The sequence below is a fragment of the Caretta caretta genome, chromosome 6 (genome assembly GCF_965140235.1).
Source record: "Caretta caretta isolate rCarCar2 chromosome 6, rCarCar1.hap1, whole genome shotgun sequence".
Lineage (NCBI taxonomy): Eukaryota > Metazoa > Chordata > Testudines > Cheloniidae > Caretta > Caretta caretta.
The window spans coordinates 40,389,116-40,405,942 of NC_134211.1; the positions used below are offsets into that span (position 1 = coordinate 40,389,116).

General features: G+C 38.6%; 1 protein-coding gene across 8 annotated transcripts in view; it reads right to left on the reverse strand.

Moving 5' to 3' along the window:
* The window catches only part of DNAJC24 (DnaJ heat shock protein family (Hsp40) member C24), a 169,404-nt gene that overhangs the window by 95,939 nt on the left and 56,638 nt on the right, over positions 1-16,827 (reverse strand). For 7 of the 8 annotated variants that reach the window (XR_007357266.2, XR_007357265.2, XM_048854613.2 and 4 more), the window contains exon 2: positions 15,307-15,449. Coding sequence is in view for 6 of the 8 variants with exons in the window: in XM_048854613.2 (XP_048710570.2) it covers positions 15,307-15,449 (143 nt within the window). In the remaining 2 variants the exon portion in view is untranslated. Of the gene's footprint in view, positions 1-15,306; positions 15,453-16,827 lie in introns of all 8 variants that reach the window. The other variant, XM_048854610.2, reaches the window with a different exon arrangement.

Consider the following 16,827-nt stretch of genomic DNA (forward strand, 5'->3'; position numbering starts at 1 on the left):
CTTCAACACAGTTAAAAGAAAACTGCAATTTATTTTTTAAAATTATAATCACTTTAATTGTACAATGTGTAGACAAACATTTCAAAAAAAAAAGATTTGAAAAGCCCAATGCTTTGAGTTACTGAGTTTCTCGTATAAGTACTGAGTGTCCTCAGTTTCCCTTACTTCAGTGGGAAATGGATTCGCTCAGCACTTTGCAGGATTTCCTTACCCAGCTGAAATCAAACTGAAGTATTGCTCTTTGGCTACTTAATGATTTGAATGCAAAGGTCTTATACAGCAACTACCCTGAAGCGACACTGCACTCTGTGCTCTGTGGCCTACATGGTTCATCAGGTACTAATTAGGTAGCATGTTCTGTCAACGCTTTCATGCTCTTCTTCTATTAATTGATCATTCTGCCAAATTAATGACACTACTACACCAGCTTTGAATTCCCTGAGCCCCTTTACCTGAGAGAGACAACGAGAAAAAAAAATAAAATCAAAAGGTCACAAGTTAAGTGTACATGTCCAAGATTTGAAGCAACACTAAAATCACTACGATGAAAGGTTAATTATATCTACCTTGTTCCACCAATATTCCCTTGAACTTAAAAAATGCACTCGTTTTCCCTAGATGTTAAAGGAAGACAAAAACATAAGACAGCAACATATCCTCACACAGGGTTAGGACAGCACTATATATTTGAAAACTATAGAGGCAATAAAATGTGAAGTAGCAAAATGTTTCCACATTCTGAGCTAAATCCTGACATTTGAGAAACACGAATACTTTATTCTAGATGTAAAACAGATGACTTGTAAAATAGAACTAAATAAAAAACTAAATTGCATACAAGTCATAATTACACTTTTGCTAATGGTAAGGAAATCAACCCAAAGTATGACACACTTCTAATTAACAGAATAATGTCACCTTTTCTGGATCTCTAATAATATGATTTTACACATTTACAAGTACAAAAGGGAATTTAGCATTTGGGCCCAAGGGAGAGGATAAAATTTACTGAAGTTACTACCTCGTAAATTACACACTGAACAAGTTTCTCAGGATCTCTCTGACACACACCTCCTCAGAATATTTTTAGGTCACATTATTGTAAATTACTGTTTTATACTGTGTAACAGGAAAATAAAAGTCATTAATACTCTGCTGTAACAACTGCATTCTGACTACATCTTAAGCATGCCAAAGAGGCCCAAACAATGACTGCCCCTACAGTGTCACACAAATCCCATAACAAAACTATGACTAAACCAGTATATTATAATCTAGTTTGTGATACCACATTAAGATTATGAAAGCTTAAAAAAAAATAACCAAATGACAAAGCAGCTGCCAAATATAGCACACTACTGCCACCTAATGCTTCTAGAACATTGGACATTTTCTCTACACTATCACTTATGAAACATGGAGCCACTCTTACAGCATAAAAAATTGTTTATTTCTGATTTTTTTTTAAAATGCTTTGGTTTAATATTTTTCCTCCCAGACGTTTTTCTTAAAATAGACCAGCATGATCAGATACTCTTTCAAGCGTACATGAAGTGATCACAGAAATAATTAAGATCACCAAGCTCAACTCAAATATTTCATTTGCAGTGCTAACAAAAATGCTTAACTTTATAAATGAACTCCAACAGGACCACTCAAACACATAAAATGTAAGTACATTTGCTGGATCATGGTCCAAATTTGTTTGCGATCTTTGAAGTTCTCTTACCCTGTTTGTATACAGCCCTTTACAGTACAAAAGACAGTAAATGCAATTCAAATACTCAGTAAGTCGACATAGGGAATACTTCAAAAACCATTTGATCCCAAGCTAATGCCTTGTTTCTGCCACAGAAAATAAAAAATGTCTTTGCTTCTTAATGTTATTAATTTTGTGGCAAAGTGCTCTGAAACTTGAAGAATGTTCACTTCCATGAAGAGAATCAGAGTCTGGGTCCTTAACCTTTTTGGAATTCCCTGAATTGGCAGGGGGTGGAAGTACTCTGAAAACAGTCTATTCATACCCTGGGGGGTACAGAATTCTTAATGGCACCTAAGTCCTCTACAGGCTTGAGGAGTGGATTTAAGATCTCCAGAGAAAGATCTATCCAAATAGGGTTTGACATAAAAGCAAGAAAATCATCTTCTTGGCTCATCATTCTGACTACATCAACCTTTTATTTGAGTGCCTCTGCTTGCTTTCCTCTCACCTCTGCACCAAATACAAGCATTCTTGTCTTTACCTTTAAAGACTTTTGTAATTAGTCCCACCTTACCTAGCTGCTTTTATTTATTTTGACACTGACTCTTGCCTTCACTCCACCACCATTTTCAGCCTTCAGTTTCCAACACTATCTTCATGCTTTCTCCCATGCTGCCCCTAATGCACAGGAAACATTCACTGAAAAAAATCTGAAGTCACTTATCCTTCTTCAAATCCCTTTTTAAGACTCATCTTTGCAATGATGCCAACAAAACCTAGCCTGCTGAGCCTGGCTAGATAGGCAACCAGCTGTACTTATTCCTCTTCCACTTCTTTCCTGATCCCTTCTTCCCTGCTGTTAATCCCAACTGAAAAAAACAAACGATATTTACTCCTGTTAAAGCGGGGCCACTTCTTTCCTATATTCGTTTGTATGTCATGTCCAAATCGTCTACCCTTTCTCTATTTGTGTCTTTACATTGCAGGAATTGTCTCTTTTCTGTATTTGTGCAGCACTCAGCACAATGAGGCCCAGAATCCTGACCCGGGCTGACGGGCACTACCATAACAGAAATATTTTCTAACAACAATGTGCTGTGATTCAGGTCTTTATGGTGAAGCGGTGTTAAAGGGCAAAGCACACAGACAACAAAAAAGTTTTCATTAAGATTTACTCATTCTCTGCCCACAGGAAACAGTTATCCCACTCAATACATTGTTTTGTAATTTTTAATTTTAAAAATACGTTTTATTTGAATATCAACCATGATAAAATAAAAAGGCATGGTTAGATCTGTATCTTTAGAGCTCTTCTTATATACAATTCTAGGCATACGCTCACCACACAACTAACTAACTACACAAATTGGTGTTTACTGCTAGCTATGCATTAATAAAACATGACTGGCTGGTGACTCTTCTGATACTGACAATTTTTGGAAAAAAAATTAGACTTACTAAAATGAAAAAGGGCTTACCCATCAATGTATGAAATTTATTTTTATAATCATTGCCCTAGCACCTGAACTAGGAATTTTAAAAAATACATTATACTTTGTTAAATGCTATTTTAAACTGAGGGGTATTTTTTTCCTGGAGAAAAAAGTAGTAAAAACAGCACATCTTCCTCATGACCAGAACTCTCACCTGAACAGGGTCACAAATTTCATTTGAATTTTATCCCTTACACTAGAATCCAATTAGCTCTCCATCTTAATTTCTTATCAAACCAGGATGTTGAAGAATTTAACTTTGCATTGAAAATGCAAACTACGCCACTGGTCATGTCAAGTTGAGTACAAGATTTAATCAAACCACCCATGTTTCTGCTTCTTCTACACTTATGTTTTTTAGTGCCCCATCCAACCCAGTGCAGTTGTATTTGGGAAACGACCACTGAGGAAGGAATACTGCGGAAAGGAATCTGGGCGTCATAGTGGACCACAAGCTAAATATGAGTCGACAGTGTAACACTGTTGCAGAACAAACGAACATCATTCTGGGATGTATTAGCAGGAGTGTTGTAAGCAAGACACAAGAAGTAATTCTTCTGCTCTACTCCATCTGATTAGACCTCAACTGGAGTACTGTGTCCAGTTCTGGGCGCCACATTTCAGGAAGGATGTGGACAAATTGGAGAGAGTCCAGAGAAGAGCAACAACAATTATTAAAGGTCTAGAAAACATGATCTATGAGGGAAGACTGAAAAAACTGGGTTTGTTTAGTCTGGAGAAGAGAAGACTGAGAGGGGACATGATAACAGTTTTCAAGTACATAAAAGGTTGTTACAAGGAGGAGGGAGAAAAACTGTTCTTCTTAACCCCTGAGGATAGAACAAGACGCAATGGGCTTAAATTGCAGCAAGGGTGGTTTAGGTTGGACATTAGGAAACACTTCCTAACTGTCAGGGTGGTTAAGCAATGGGATAAATTGCCTAGGGAGGTTGTGGAATCTCTATCATTGGAGATTTTTAAGAGCAGGTTAGACAAACACTGTCAGTGATGGTCTAGATCAGCGGTCGGCAACCTTTTAGAAGTGGTGTGCCGAGTCTTCATTCATTCGCTTTAATTTAAGGTTTTGCGTGCCAATAATACATTTTAACGTTTTTTAGAAGGTCTCTCTCTCTAAGTCTATACATTATATAACTAAACTATTGTCGTGTGTAAACAAGGTTTTCAAAACATTTAAGAAGCTTCATTTAAAATTAAATTAAAATGCTGATCTTACGCCGCTGGCCCGCTCAGCCTGCTGCCAGCCTGGGGTTCTATTCACTTAGACTGGCTGCAGGCTAAACGGGACCCCGGCTGGCAAGGGGCAGGCAGCCAGAAACCCAGACCAGCAGTGGGCTGAGCAGGGCCAGCGGCCGGGACCCCAGACTGGCAGTGGGCTAAGCGGCTCAGCCCGCTGCTGCTCAGCCCGCTGGCTCCTACCAGTCAGGGTCCTGGCTGCCGGCCCCGCTCAGCCCTCTGCCGGTCTGGAGTCCCAGCCCTGTCCACATAGAGTAGGTACCTACCTTCTCCCTGGTTCTAGCCATTCTCTTCCTCTCTCTACACTGAGATGAGGGTGGGAGTATGCTGAGAACAGGGCTGGGGGTGAAGGAGCAGGCTGGGGGGTTGGGGTGCAGGGTCTGGCCAGCAGCTAGAATGAGGGAGGGGGCTCAGGAGGTTTGGGTGTGGAGCACTTACCTGGGCAGCTCCCATTTGGTGCGAGGAGTGCAGGTGGGAATGGGTGTGTGTGTGTGTGTGTGTATATGTGTATGTGTGTGCGTGTGCAGAAGCTCCCGTTTGGTGCTCAGGGTGTGGGGGGGTATGTGGGGGGGTGAAGGAGTCAGGGCAGGGGGCTGGGGGTGTGTGAGGAGGGTGCAGGAGTCAGGCCAGGAGGCTGGGTATGTGTGGGGGGTGCCAGAATCAGGGCTGGGGTTGTGGGGGGGTGCAGGGGTGAGAGCAGACGGCTGGGGTGTGCAGGGGTCCTTCCAGCCCTCTGCCCTGAGCAGCTCATGGCAGGGGGCTGGAGGGGATATGCCCTGATTCCACCCCCTTCCCCAAGGTCCCCAGAGCAGAAAGCGCACAGTGGCTCCGCTTTTACCTCTCCCCCGCTTTTACCTCTCCCACTCCATAGCAAGGGCCGTCAGCTGATCGGCGGCAGGGAGGGAGAGAAGGAGGGGCAGGAACCCAGCACGCTGGGGGAAGAGGCAGGGGGAGGGGAAAGCTTGCCTGTCCTGCAAGGAGAGAGCAGTGGGCGGAAAAGAGCGGGCCGGGCCGGATTTTTAGTGGCTTGCTGCTGTCTGCCCGGGTCCAGCAGACAGCAGCGTGCCATTAAAAATTGGCTCACGTGCCATGTCTGGCACACGTGCAATAGGTTGCCGACCCCTGGTCTAGATAATACTTAGTCCTGAGACGAGTGGCGGGGACTGGAAGACCTTTCGAGGTCCCTTCCTGTCCTATGATTCTATTTGCAAATACAAAATTTACTTTTTTCTTCAAACATTTTCTGTTGAAATTAGTACAGAATGAGCTTCACTGAGATTCCTGCTACAGTTAGCAGTGTATCAATTTTTACAAAACACAGGGCCCAATCCAACAAGCGCAAGCATAACCAATGCTTTTCAATTTAATGGGACTACATATGGTCAAATGGACTTTTTAGTTTACATGAATGCCCTTTGTGATCTTCACTTTACTATTTCCTTTGACGTGGCACAGTCAGAACAAATACAAAACAGAAGTCCTATGACAGAAGATAAGGTACTTGAGAGCACATCGAACTGAAAATCAACTGGCACACTTACCTTGACCGTGTGTTTTTATCTCAGATACCATTAAGAGAGCAAGCGCTTGAGCATTACCAGCTCTGCATTCAAGGCAAAAGCTACTGGTGCCAACCTGAGCTAAACTTTTGTGTGAAATACATCTGTATGACTCAGAGCTGGAAGGGACCTCAAGAACTCAATTGGTCCATCTTGCCACACAGAGGCAGGATTAAGTATACATCCCTCACAGATGTTTGTCTAGTCTGTTCTTAAAACCTTCACCAATTACAGGGATTCCACAACCACACTAGATAACCTGTTGAACTATTTAACAATCCTTATAGAATAATTTTTTCCCCCTAATACCTAACCTAAATCTCCCTTGCTGCGAATTAAGCGGATTACCTCGTCATACCCCCGGTGGACACAGAGAAGAGCTGATCTTTTTATGACAATTTACATGTAACCTTCTAGACTAAAAATATCCAATTCTTTCAATCTTTCCCCATAGGTCATGTTTTCTAAAGGTCTTATTTCTGTTGTTCTCCTCTAGATTCTATCCAATCTGTCCACGTCTTTCTTCAAATGCAGTGCCCAAAACTGGGTGCTGTAACCTTATTTTTGGAGCTGGCATAGATAGGTCCCTTCCCATACTTAGTTGTTGTTTTTTTAAAATGCCAGCGAATTATGTTTAAAGAAGAGTTCCAGTCAGAAAAAGTTTACCTAATCCAAGAGATTACCAGGTAATGAAACATTTAATCTCTTTTAATTAATAAATTGTGAAAAGTGCAGCCGAAGGACTGAACAAAGGACACTGTGTGGCAAACACTAGGTCTGATCCACTAGATATCACACTATCCACTGGATACAGCCCTTAGCTGAAATTCCAGCTTCTGTGCAAAAAAGCATTTGCTTGCAGGGTGACTACCATTATTGTTGTCAAGACACCAAAAAACAATGGGCTACAAAGTGCTCTAAGGGACGCACATTTGAGACAACATGACACCCTACTGTAAACAAAGTAATCTTAACAAATGAAAGAACTCTGAAGTAATTCTGGCTCCAAATACAAATTAAAAGCCTTGTTCAATCAACACAAAAATTATTTCTATCTCTTGAATATAAGAAAAGTAGAGACACAATTTCCCTTTTTAGAGAAATGACCTCCCTCTTTAACCTGTGTGTTTATTTTGTGCTGCACTCCACAAATGTCAACCAAGGAATTCCCTAGAACACCCCTGTAAGGTAAGACGGTCAAGAGCTAGCCCCATATCAGAGATGGAAAAACCAAGGCAAAGAACAGTAAATGGAATTGTCCAAGAACATGTAGTAAACCAGAAGCAGATCCAGGAAAGAACCCAAGAACTCCTGGCTCCCATCCGCAAGATTACTCTTTTTGAGCAGGTTAGCGCTCAGGGAGACGTATTAGTCCCAATGATTAAAATTTTCAAAAGTGCGTAAGTAACTTAGAAGCCTAACTCCCATTTTCCAAAATGACTTACATGCCCAAGTCACATCTGAAAATGGATTTAGGTACCTTTTATATTTTTACTCAAGAGTTTTCTCTCTCATTTCTCTATCACTGGTAGGAATATGGAATATCTACTGACTGGGAGCCATAAAAAAAAATCAAAATGACAGCTGAGAATGCTGACTGTTTTTTTTTTTAAAACACTAAAAGCTACATATTAACAAAGACAAGTAATTTGTAATGATACGTAGGTGTAAAATCCATAAGACGACAAGTGTACAAGTTACCTTGTTGGAGGAATAGAGATCAGAATGAGCCCAAGGTATTCTGACAAACAAGATTTTCAGAAGTTACCACATTACATACAGAGAAATGCCATCGAGCTGAATGTAGGTACATACATGTTCCATCCCGACAGTTTAGGCATTCAGAATAAAGCACGTTTAGGGAATGCATGTGTGACTGAAAGCACTCCTATATTCATGCCCTACAACTATTGTAATAATCTTCTGAGGTATCATTTGAAAACTAATAACTTGTTGGTCAGTAATATCATGTTGAAATGTATATTGCAAACTTTATATGTAAAGTTATGAAGTCCCCCTGTGTGCTGTTATAGCACATGCTCATAACCACACCACCCTGCCTCCACAAAGATTGTTAAACAGGTCTATCCTAAACAAAGGAATGTGTGTTTACCTCAGTTAACAAAGTAGAAAACAAAGTCCTCCAGACAACAAGAGGAGGAGATAGCAGGAAACAAAACAAATTGGCATTTCAGCAAACAAGGTGGGAAGAAAGAGATGCAAGCCTCCTTCATCACCAGATTCCATGTTGCTTCCTTTACTGTTTGAATAAACTTTGCTTTGAGGAGTAATCTTCAGATGAATCCACTTCAAGGGTTCATTGGACTATAAAACAAAAGGACAGACCCCCAAATGACCTCCTCTCTCTCTCTTTCACCTAAGACAAAGACACCAGCACCTGTGGGCCTCTGGGAGAGACCCTGACAAAGGAAAGGGTCAGTCACCATTTTATTGAAAGACTGTCGGTAAGAAAGGAAGTCTTAAATAACGCCTTGAACCAAAACTTGCTAAATTAATTTTAGACTTTTCGATGAGTTTTCACTTTTATTTGCTTGTTAATAAACTTGTTTTATTTTTTTATGTAAACACAGCATTGGATTTATTTGCACTGAACAGACTGGTAACTCCAATTAAAGTAGCAATCTGTTGAATATTGACTCTTTAGATCAGTGGTTCTCAGACTTTTGTACTCATGACCCCTTTCACATAGCAAGCCTCTGAGTGCGATCCCCCTTAAATATATAAAAAAGTGTTTTTAATTTATAACACCATTATAAATGCTGGAGGCAAAGCGGGGTTTGGGGTGGAGGCTGACAACTCGCGATCCTCCATGTAATAACCTTGCGACCCTCTGCGGGGTCCCGAGCCCCAGTTTGAGAACCCCTACTTTAGCTATTAAGGGTTCACTGGTCCTGTAAACTGTTCAGAAGAGGGCTGGATAGTGCAGAACACGTTTTTGGGAAACTGCGCAACTGGAAGTGTGTTAGAGACACCCTACTAATAGTAACCAAGGCTGGTGGAAGCCAGTGTGACTGATGTGCTGCTGGGGTCATTGCTGCCGGACCAGAGCTCCGGATATACATAGACCTCAGTGTGCGACCTGAATGCTGGTAGGCTGTTGTGAGCAGCCCAGGTTGGGAGGTACCAAGGGTTACAGGGCAGCCGGTAACAACCCCTTCCTGATCCAGATTGCACTCCACTATGTGACAGCATATGATGGCCTCACTCTTGTGAATAGAGTTAATAAAAAGTGTGCTACCATGATTACTGCGGAGAGTTAAAATTCTCCTTTATTCTGCTGGTAGAACTTGGTGACCATCGTCCAGATCAATGACGAACCTTCTAAATAGTATCAGGATTTCATGGCCACCATGATAACCATGAGATCATCAAAGGTAAGCGTATTTAAAGTCTCAATTTAAAGCCAGCCACAAACTGAATCTAGTGTTTCTGTTCAGATCAGAGATTGCAGGGTTGGATTTTACACTTATGTCATTGCCTTCTGGGATTTGAGTTGAGTGCCCAAATTCTTTGATGCAGTAAGGGACTGGTTTTGATAGTCTGCTCTTGAGGTGAATGGAACCTTAGGTTTTCCATGTGACTCTGAGGGAGATTGTATTACTAACAGAATTTTCTGGTGGTTTAGAAGTGTTTACTAAGGATTTTTTGTCATCAGCTGTTGACAGTGTGACCCCCAGTTACTTCCCCCTCAGGCTTAATCCTTACTGGTCTCTATGATCTATGGATGACCTGCCATAGATGCAGATGAAGAGCTATCTTGCACCTGTTAAGGCAGAGCCATAACTGGAGAGGACTAATCCCAGGTTGTTACTGCTTGTTCTCCCGGTAGTGTTGCTTAACAGGTTGTGGGTGTGTTGGGAGACCTTTGTGACACAGTCTCTGATTTGGATCCTTCTTCTTGATCAGTAAGGGCCATTACGGGGTCGTTGGCTTTCTCTGAAAGGTCAAGGTGCTAATTACTTTAAAAGAAGCATATGTTCAGCCTCTTCTCACAAAGCCTTATTAACTGGTATCTAATATTTTATTTTGTAGCAAAATAACAGGATTGTGAGGAGACGTCTCTCAGAGAATCTGAATGTCCTCAGCTTTCCTGGCCCTTTCCTCCTCAGGTCAGAATTAGAAGGGGTACAGACATTGCACTTGCCAAGTTGGTTGATGATCATTTCCTGGTGATAAGGACCAATTGTGGAGTTTTTAAAAGTGCGTATCACTGGCTACCTATTGGCTTCTGGGTAGAGTTTAAGTGGTACTTTTGACCTACAAAATCCTAAATGGCTCAAGACTAACATATAAAGCCATAGAAATCTTTTCTGGATTCTAGACCAATTATAATTGTTTTTCCCATACAAAGATATATTTAATTGATATTTTACTTAATAATTTAACTAAAGAATTGTACAAGATCTACTACTACCCTCTTCCATTGTTGCCAATATGATAATTTTCTTCGTTCCCATATATGATGCCCTCTGTAGTCCCATCATCTATACTTTCTGAATGTATTATATAACTATCTTAACACTAATCTATATATAAATACTTATGATCCAAAGAGAATCTCAGTTCCCACATGAGTGTTTAGTGACACATTTTATACTCTTTCCACATTAAGAAGAGGTTCCCGCACACTCCTTGCTCAAATTACATGGATTTTCTTTAAGATTAGGGCACACATTGTAACAGCAGCATATAATTTTCCTGAACAATAATTCCCTTCCAGCAGAAAGGTATCCTATAATATCATCAGGATCAGCACCAACAGGAACAGAAACCTGATTTTCAGCTAGACAAAGCTTATACATTTGCTGGATTTCTTCTCTGTAAACAGCAATTTTCACATACAGAATAGCTGCAAGCAAATTTGAAAAAACAACCTGGCAACTCATTTTTGACCCTAAAATACTGGACCAAAAAGGAATTGAAAATTATAGTAATAGGGGAAAAAAGGTGTAAAATTTTACTCACAGAACTTATTTCTGTTATTCTAGTTTTATCTTCCTACTTTTAATCTAGCACATAGTGATAACCAATATATAATGAGCAATGCCTTTCCACAGAGTGCAAAAACTGAGTGGGTTACCTGATAAACAGCAGTACAACATAAACTCTCTGAATGCATTTATGATTTTATGTTATTCAAACTAAAATGCATCAGTCTATGAAAAAATGATTGCAGTTATCACAATATTTCAAAATTGAACATGTCCTGAATATCAAAGGACTACAGATCAAATTCAGGAGGCCTTTTCCATATACCTAGCTAACAGAGCACAGTTTCTGAACCGTGCTCTCACCATACTTGCAGAGTTCACTCTCTGCAAGTCTTCTACACAGAGAGGATGTTTTAGAGTGGACCTGAATTAAATATCTGCCAAGGAGGCACTACATGGTACTGTGACAGAGCGAGAACATATGCTCATTAACACTTTTCTGCAGCTTTTCTGGATGCCTCTCTCTGTCACAAACACCTAGATTTTATTCTACATGACCAAAAAGAAGGATATGCATCTGAAGTTTATAAAATTACAGCTAAGAGCCTTTTGTAAACCAGCAGCCAGGACAGAATAAGTTATATCAGGTTGCAAATTCTCACGTTTGACGTTTTTTCTTAAAGCCCCAGCTCCTGAAGTCACATGACTGTGAGAATCTCAGCATTTTAATTTTTTAAAGTGAGTTTCTAGTCTTCATGGCTGCAGGGGAAAGCTTGAAAAATCTGAACCCACAACATTCAAAATCCAGAAGGCAAACAAAAACTTAACATTTATTATTTTAAAAAATTCTTGATTTTTAAGCCAATCTCACTGTTTTCTGGGACCTGACTCATGATTTTTGAATATCTGGAGACTGTAATATTCTATTTTATTATCCAGAAATTGTGTAATGATATGTTTCAGTTAAACACATATTCATAGTTTAAAACTCCAAAAATAAAAATTAATAAAGGAAAAAATCAAAATTATAATAAATCATTTTAGTCACTCAAAAATACTGACTGCAACATGGGTATCTAAGTACAATTTCATTGTTTAGTTACAAAATAATTCTGTTTATTGAATTAAGTTATAGTTAAGGGGGGAAAGTTACATTTTAGAAATTAATCAGTTCTTTTAAGTTAGTTTACCCTTGTGAGTCAACTGTAGTAAATCTAAAATACAGCCTTTCTGTATGGTAAAAATACAAGTTTGCTCGCCTTTCTACTACTCTGACATTAAGGTCAGACCTGACCTTATACACCACATATTGCAAATGTAGAGAAAAATCACCATTCCAATAACATATGGCATGACCTTCAACTTTCAAAAACTTACAAAGTTTACATCTGTATGTTCATTCAGAATGCTAACATTGCATATGTGCAATTATAAGGGAAATAGTAATATGGCAAAAAAGAAAATATTAAAAATGAAGCAGCAGGAATTATTTGAAGATGACCAAAAGAAAGCATGGACTGCGACATTTGCCACTTTCCAGAAAATTTTCATAGCAAGATTATTTACAAAATAATTGTATCCTGTATAATGCTTGATGCCAGTCACCATTTGCCATTAGAGCTATTACAATTACAGAATTTTGGTAATAACTTCAACTGGTATCTGAAACACTGGCTGCCTTATGTTAATTATTCTGAAATCCAGGAGGTTATAATATTCAACAATTCTTAAAATAACATGAGGTTAAATGTTGTATTCTTATACAGATAACAAAACTTTGCCCTATCCCCATAACTTGGCAAGAAAATTTCTGTGTGGACAGAAGGAGGGATTGTTCTTCACCTGCCACTGTAGCTTCTGAGTGGGAGTTGGCTCTGCTACTCTACTATACTCCTACCACCTCTTTGTGGACAGAAATGGCTAGGGTGCCTGTATACGGCTCTGTCCTCTACCCAAACCAATCGTGCCAATGGAAGGTTTGGAAAATCATAACTGGGCTCTGTAATGAACGAGTATATAGGTTGATGGAATTGTGTCTTCACTCAATCAGTGGAACCACAATCATTTCCAGTACACTTCCACATCCAGTGAAAGTGATTTGGAAGGAGTGCAAATTAATTATTTGTATTAACATAGTAATACCCCATCGTGCTAGGCACTGTACAAACAGAACAAAAAGATGGTCCCTGCTGTAAAGAACTTACTATCCAAGTATAAGACAATAGATGGATATAGACAAAGGAGTTCAAGGAAACAATGAGAAAACAGCAGTAGCAAATGAAATTTGCCTCTGAGAATGAAGTAACTAGGAGTACTTTCAAAAAATGAAACTTGCCAGAATCAATCAGTATTAAATAAGAATACCTCTTATTCATCCATCATTGAAATGGGGAGAGTGAACATTTCAGTTTTCAAAAATATTGTTTGTTCAACATTAGGCCCCTCCCACATCCTCCATAATTTTCCTCAGTTAAATCAACTTTTTAAAATATAAACATTTTAGCAATTTGCTTACACTGGTTAGAAAACCTATAGTGGAAATATCCAGATAATTATTTAAATTTAAATAATGTTAGTGTTTGAGCCATTCTGATATGAAGAAGTTATGGAACAGACTTAACTACCATAACTTCTGTGCAGTTATAATTGCATAAATTTTCACCTATTTCTCTAAATAAACACACTCCGTGATGTTGAAAGCAAGGCTTCAAAAGGTGGAGAAAAATAATGAAATCTGAAGTCAAAGTTACTATTCTAACAAAACTTATTTTATTGTACCTAGGTACAATAAGCAGCTTTGAAGAGTTTTCTGTCATTATACTTAGGTACAATGAATGAATAGAGGAGAAAATAACAAATTCCCTTTTAGTTCCAGTAGTTTATTCAGTTTAAATTAGAAACTTAAATATACAAACAGAAAGGGCTTTTTTACTACATTTCCTGTGTTTTCTTAACTAAACACATTATATTTAGTTTTAAATGTATGCTAATCTTAGCACCAAAATACTTGAAGGTCACACACAAAAAAATAGTAGAATGCACAGAAGAAAACCAGCATATCAAAAATGTATCAGCTGAGTTCATTCAGTAACTTCAAGAGATATCATGGTTTTCTATAGTAAGAATAGTGATTGTGTATCATGGTCCTTTTATATAGATAAACAGAGTATCATTGAAATCAGTGAATATGTTATGTTATAAATGCTAAGATAAAGAGTTGATGCAAATCATAGCAGCCTCTTTGTAATCTTGAAAGGCAACCGGCAAATAGAGGTACCAAATATTGATCAACTTCAGAATTATTTTCAGAATGCACCAGAACAAAGGGTATTGGTTGTTTTGGTTTAAGTGTATATGTTTAGCAACACAGAAGGATCAGGAAGACAGTAGTCATCTCTTAGAAGAGTCCATTTCAAACAGATTATTTGATGGAAATGTAATTCATCTTTAATTTTCCCTTTGAAGCAAGAAGTTTCCATATTTTGCACAGATACTTTTATAGATAGTTATGGCTGAATGTCCTCACTTTTATCGTTTATGGCATTGAGAATACAACTTTAAAGTCAATAGACTTGTGGTAACTCAGAAAGCAATCCATAAATAAATGGCAACTGTCATATTATCACAAACTAAAAAATACTGGTTCCAGTTCTGCAGAAACTCACATTTCTGTAGTTCTGAGGGAAGCCCTGCCAGAATTGGGCCAATTGTTTTACACCAAAATCCATATTAATGTCCACATACTTCTCTCTTTCTATCCCAATACTGAAAATTAGCAAGATATTTATACATAAAGAAGAGTCTTCCTTTTTTTCAATAAAACTACTCTTCACGCTTGATTTATTCAGTGATGCTACTGTCTAGTGTTTGTGACTTTATAATGGCTTTCCTGGTAGCAAACAGTAATGACCCAAACACTGATTGAAGTGTGACAGAATAAAGTAATCACACAGGAAGGGTAGGATTATAAAAGAAAAAAAAAGATTTGTAAGTTTGAAGATAATTATATTTTTATTCACATGATGAACCAAATCCAACCAAACAGTGGTATATTTCCAGATTGCCTGCAGGGATGGGATCGGATGGGACAGGTGGGGTGGGGTGGAGTCGGGTGGGGAGGGGAGAGGAGGAGATAGCGTTCTTTTGGTGATGAGGCTGGGGGGGGAGGATTCCTGGGATCATAAGAAAATCACAGGCTCTGGAGCTCTACTTGATAGTTTAAAGAACTACCCACACTCCCCCCCACTGACAAAATTATAACACTCATTACACTTGGTTCTATTTATAAATTGAAAACAGTAGTTAGTTTATTTTTGCATTATTTAAATAAGGTAAAATACACTTACTAATAATACCAGCTTCTGATATTTCTGTTTCAGTTCTGTCAGGCTCTCTGATGGTTCTGCACCCAGAATTTTATACCAGTCTTTTCGTGGTATGTGTTCAAAGGCCATTATGTGGCTAACCAGGAAGTGGCTTCTTTCGAGACCTGCTTAACAATATAAATAAAATACTGTAAGGATAATTTAGACTGCATTTAAAAGAATTATGTGTGAGCAACTTGAAACATGACAAAATATGGGACCATGGGAAAATGTGACTCCACCCCTCAATCCCATCCTAACAATGGCAGCAAGGGGTCACATGCCACAATGCAGACAACTGCTTAACATATTTGGCCAAATGGGATTTATTACCTAAAATCAAAGAGGCAGATTTGCTTGTGGCTGATCAATTTACTCTGTTTCTAAGGGCATTATTCCTTGTACGTTCCCTATCTCCTTCCCTTTTTGTTGTTCAACCATTTTTTCCTTCGTCATACTGACCTTTTCGGTATAGAAATGCAAGGTGGGGTGGGGAGGGGAGTCCAAGCAGTCTGGTGTGAGAATTAAATGTGCAATAGTTTATCACATGGCTAATATGTCTTCTGCCTTTCCCCAGTATTATTTCTGCTGTTTTGTTCCCCTCTGCTGCACAGAGGAGCATAGAATCTCACATTATAATCTCAATTTAAACAACTACCAGATAAGATGTATATTTCTGAAATTTGGGTTGATTTAACTTGTTTATGCTGTTTTAACTCCATTTCTAAGTAGAATATAGGAAAACTGACTGGAAAACACAATATACCCTTTCAAATTGTTCAAGAACTCAAGTCAAAAGCGCATTTAGTTCTGTGACAAGAACATTACAAAAGTCTTTTTAAATAAAAAATATTCTTTATTTGATTTTGGTAGCATCATAGCCATTTAAGTTATACAAACATTTTCCTTTTAAATCAATAGTTTTACACTTCACTTTTGCTTTTTTTAAAATCATGAAGCAGCCTCCCATTCAGTTTGTGAGAATTCAAACAAAACATTTCTCCCTTGAGCTAAGACACAAAAATACCTGTAATAGTCAAAAATACAGTCATTTTCATAATTCTACAATTACAAAGGTTGTTCATCACCCAACCAAAGCCATTTCCTCTTGCTATTAGTAATTCACTTAGATTAACGCCTAAGGATTATTTTGCAAAATTTAAATGGCCTTAATTTACTTCTGTCTGAATTATTTTTAACCTACAATTTTTACAAGTAACCTATATGCTATGCTATAGTAAGACCATACTTACAAGATTAGAGAAAATATTTTTCCGTTTATTTTGTGCATTATATTGTGCATTTAGGCAATTTACCTCCTCAATCCAGCAACGAGATCCATGCTGATGAGTCAGCCCGTGCACATCACACTGCAGGGTCAGGGTCATAATTACCCTTTCTGGTTGTCTGGCATTTTCAGAGAGCAACTGGTAAATATTTATTTTAAAATATAGAAAAATGTGCTTGTAAAATGAGAAAAAATAGCAATGGGATTCTGGAGCA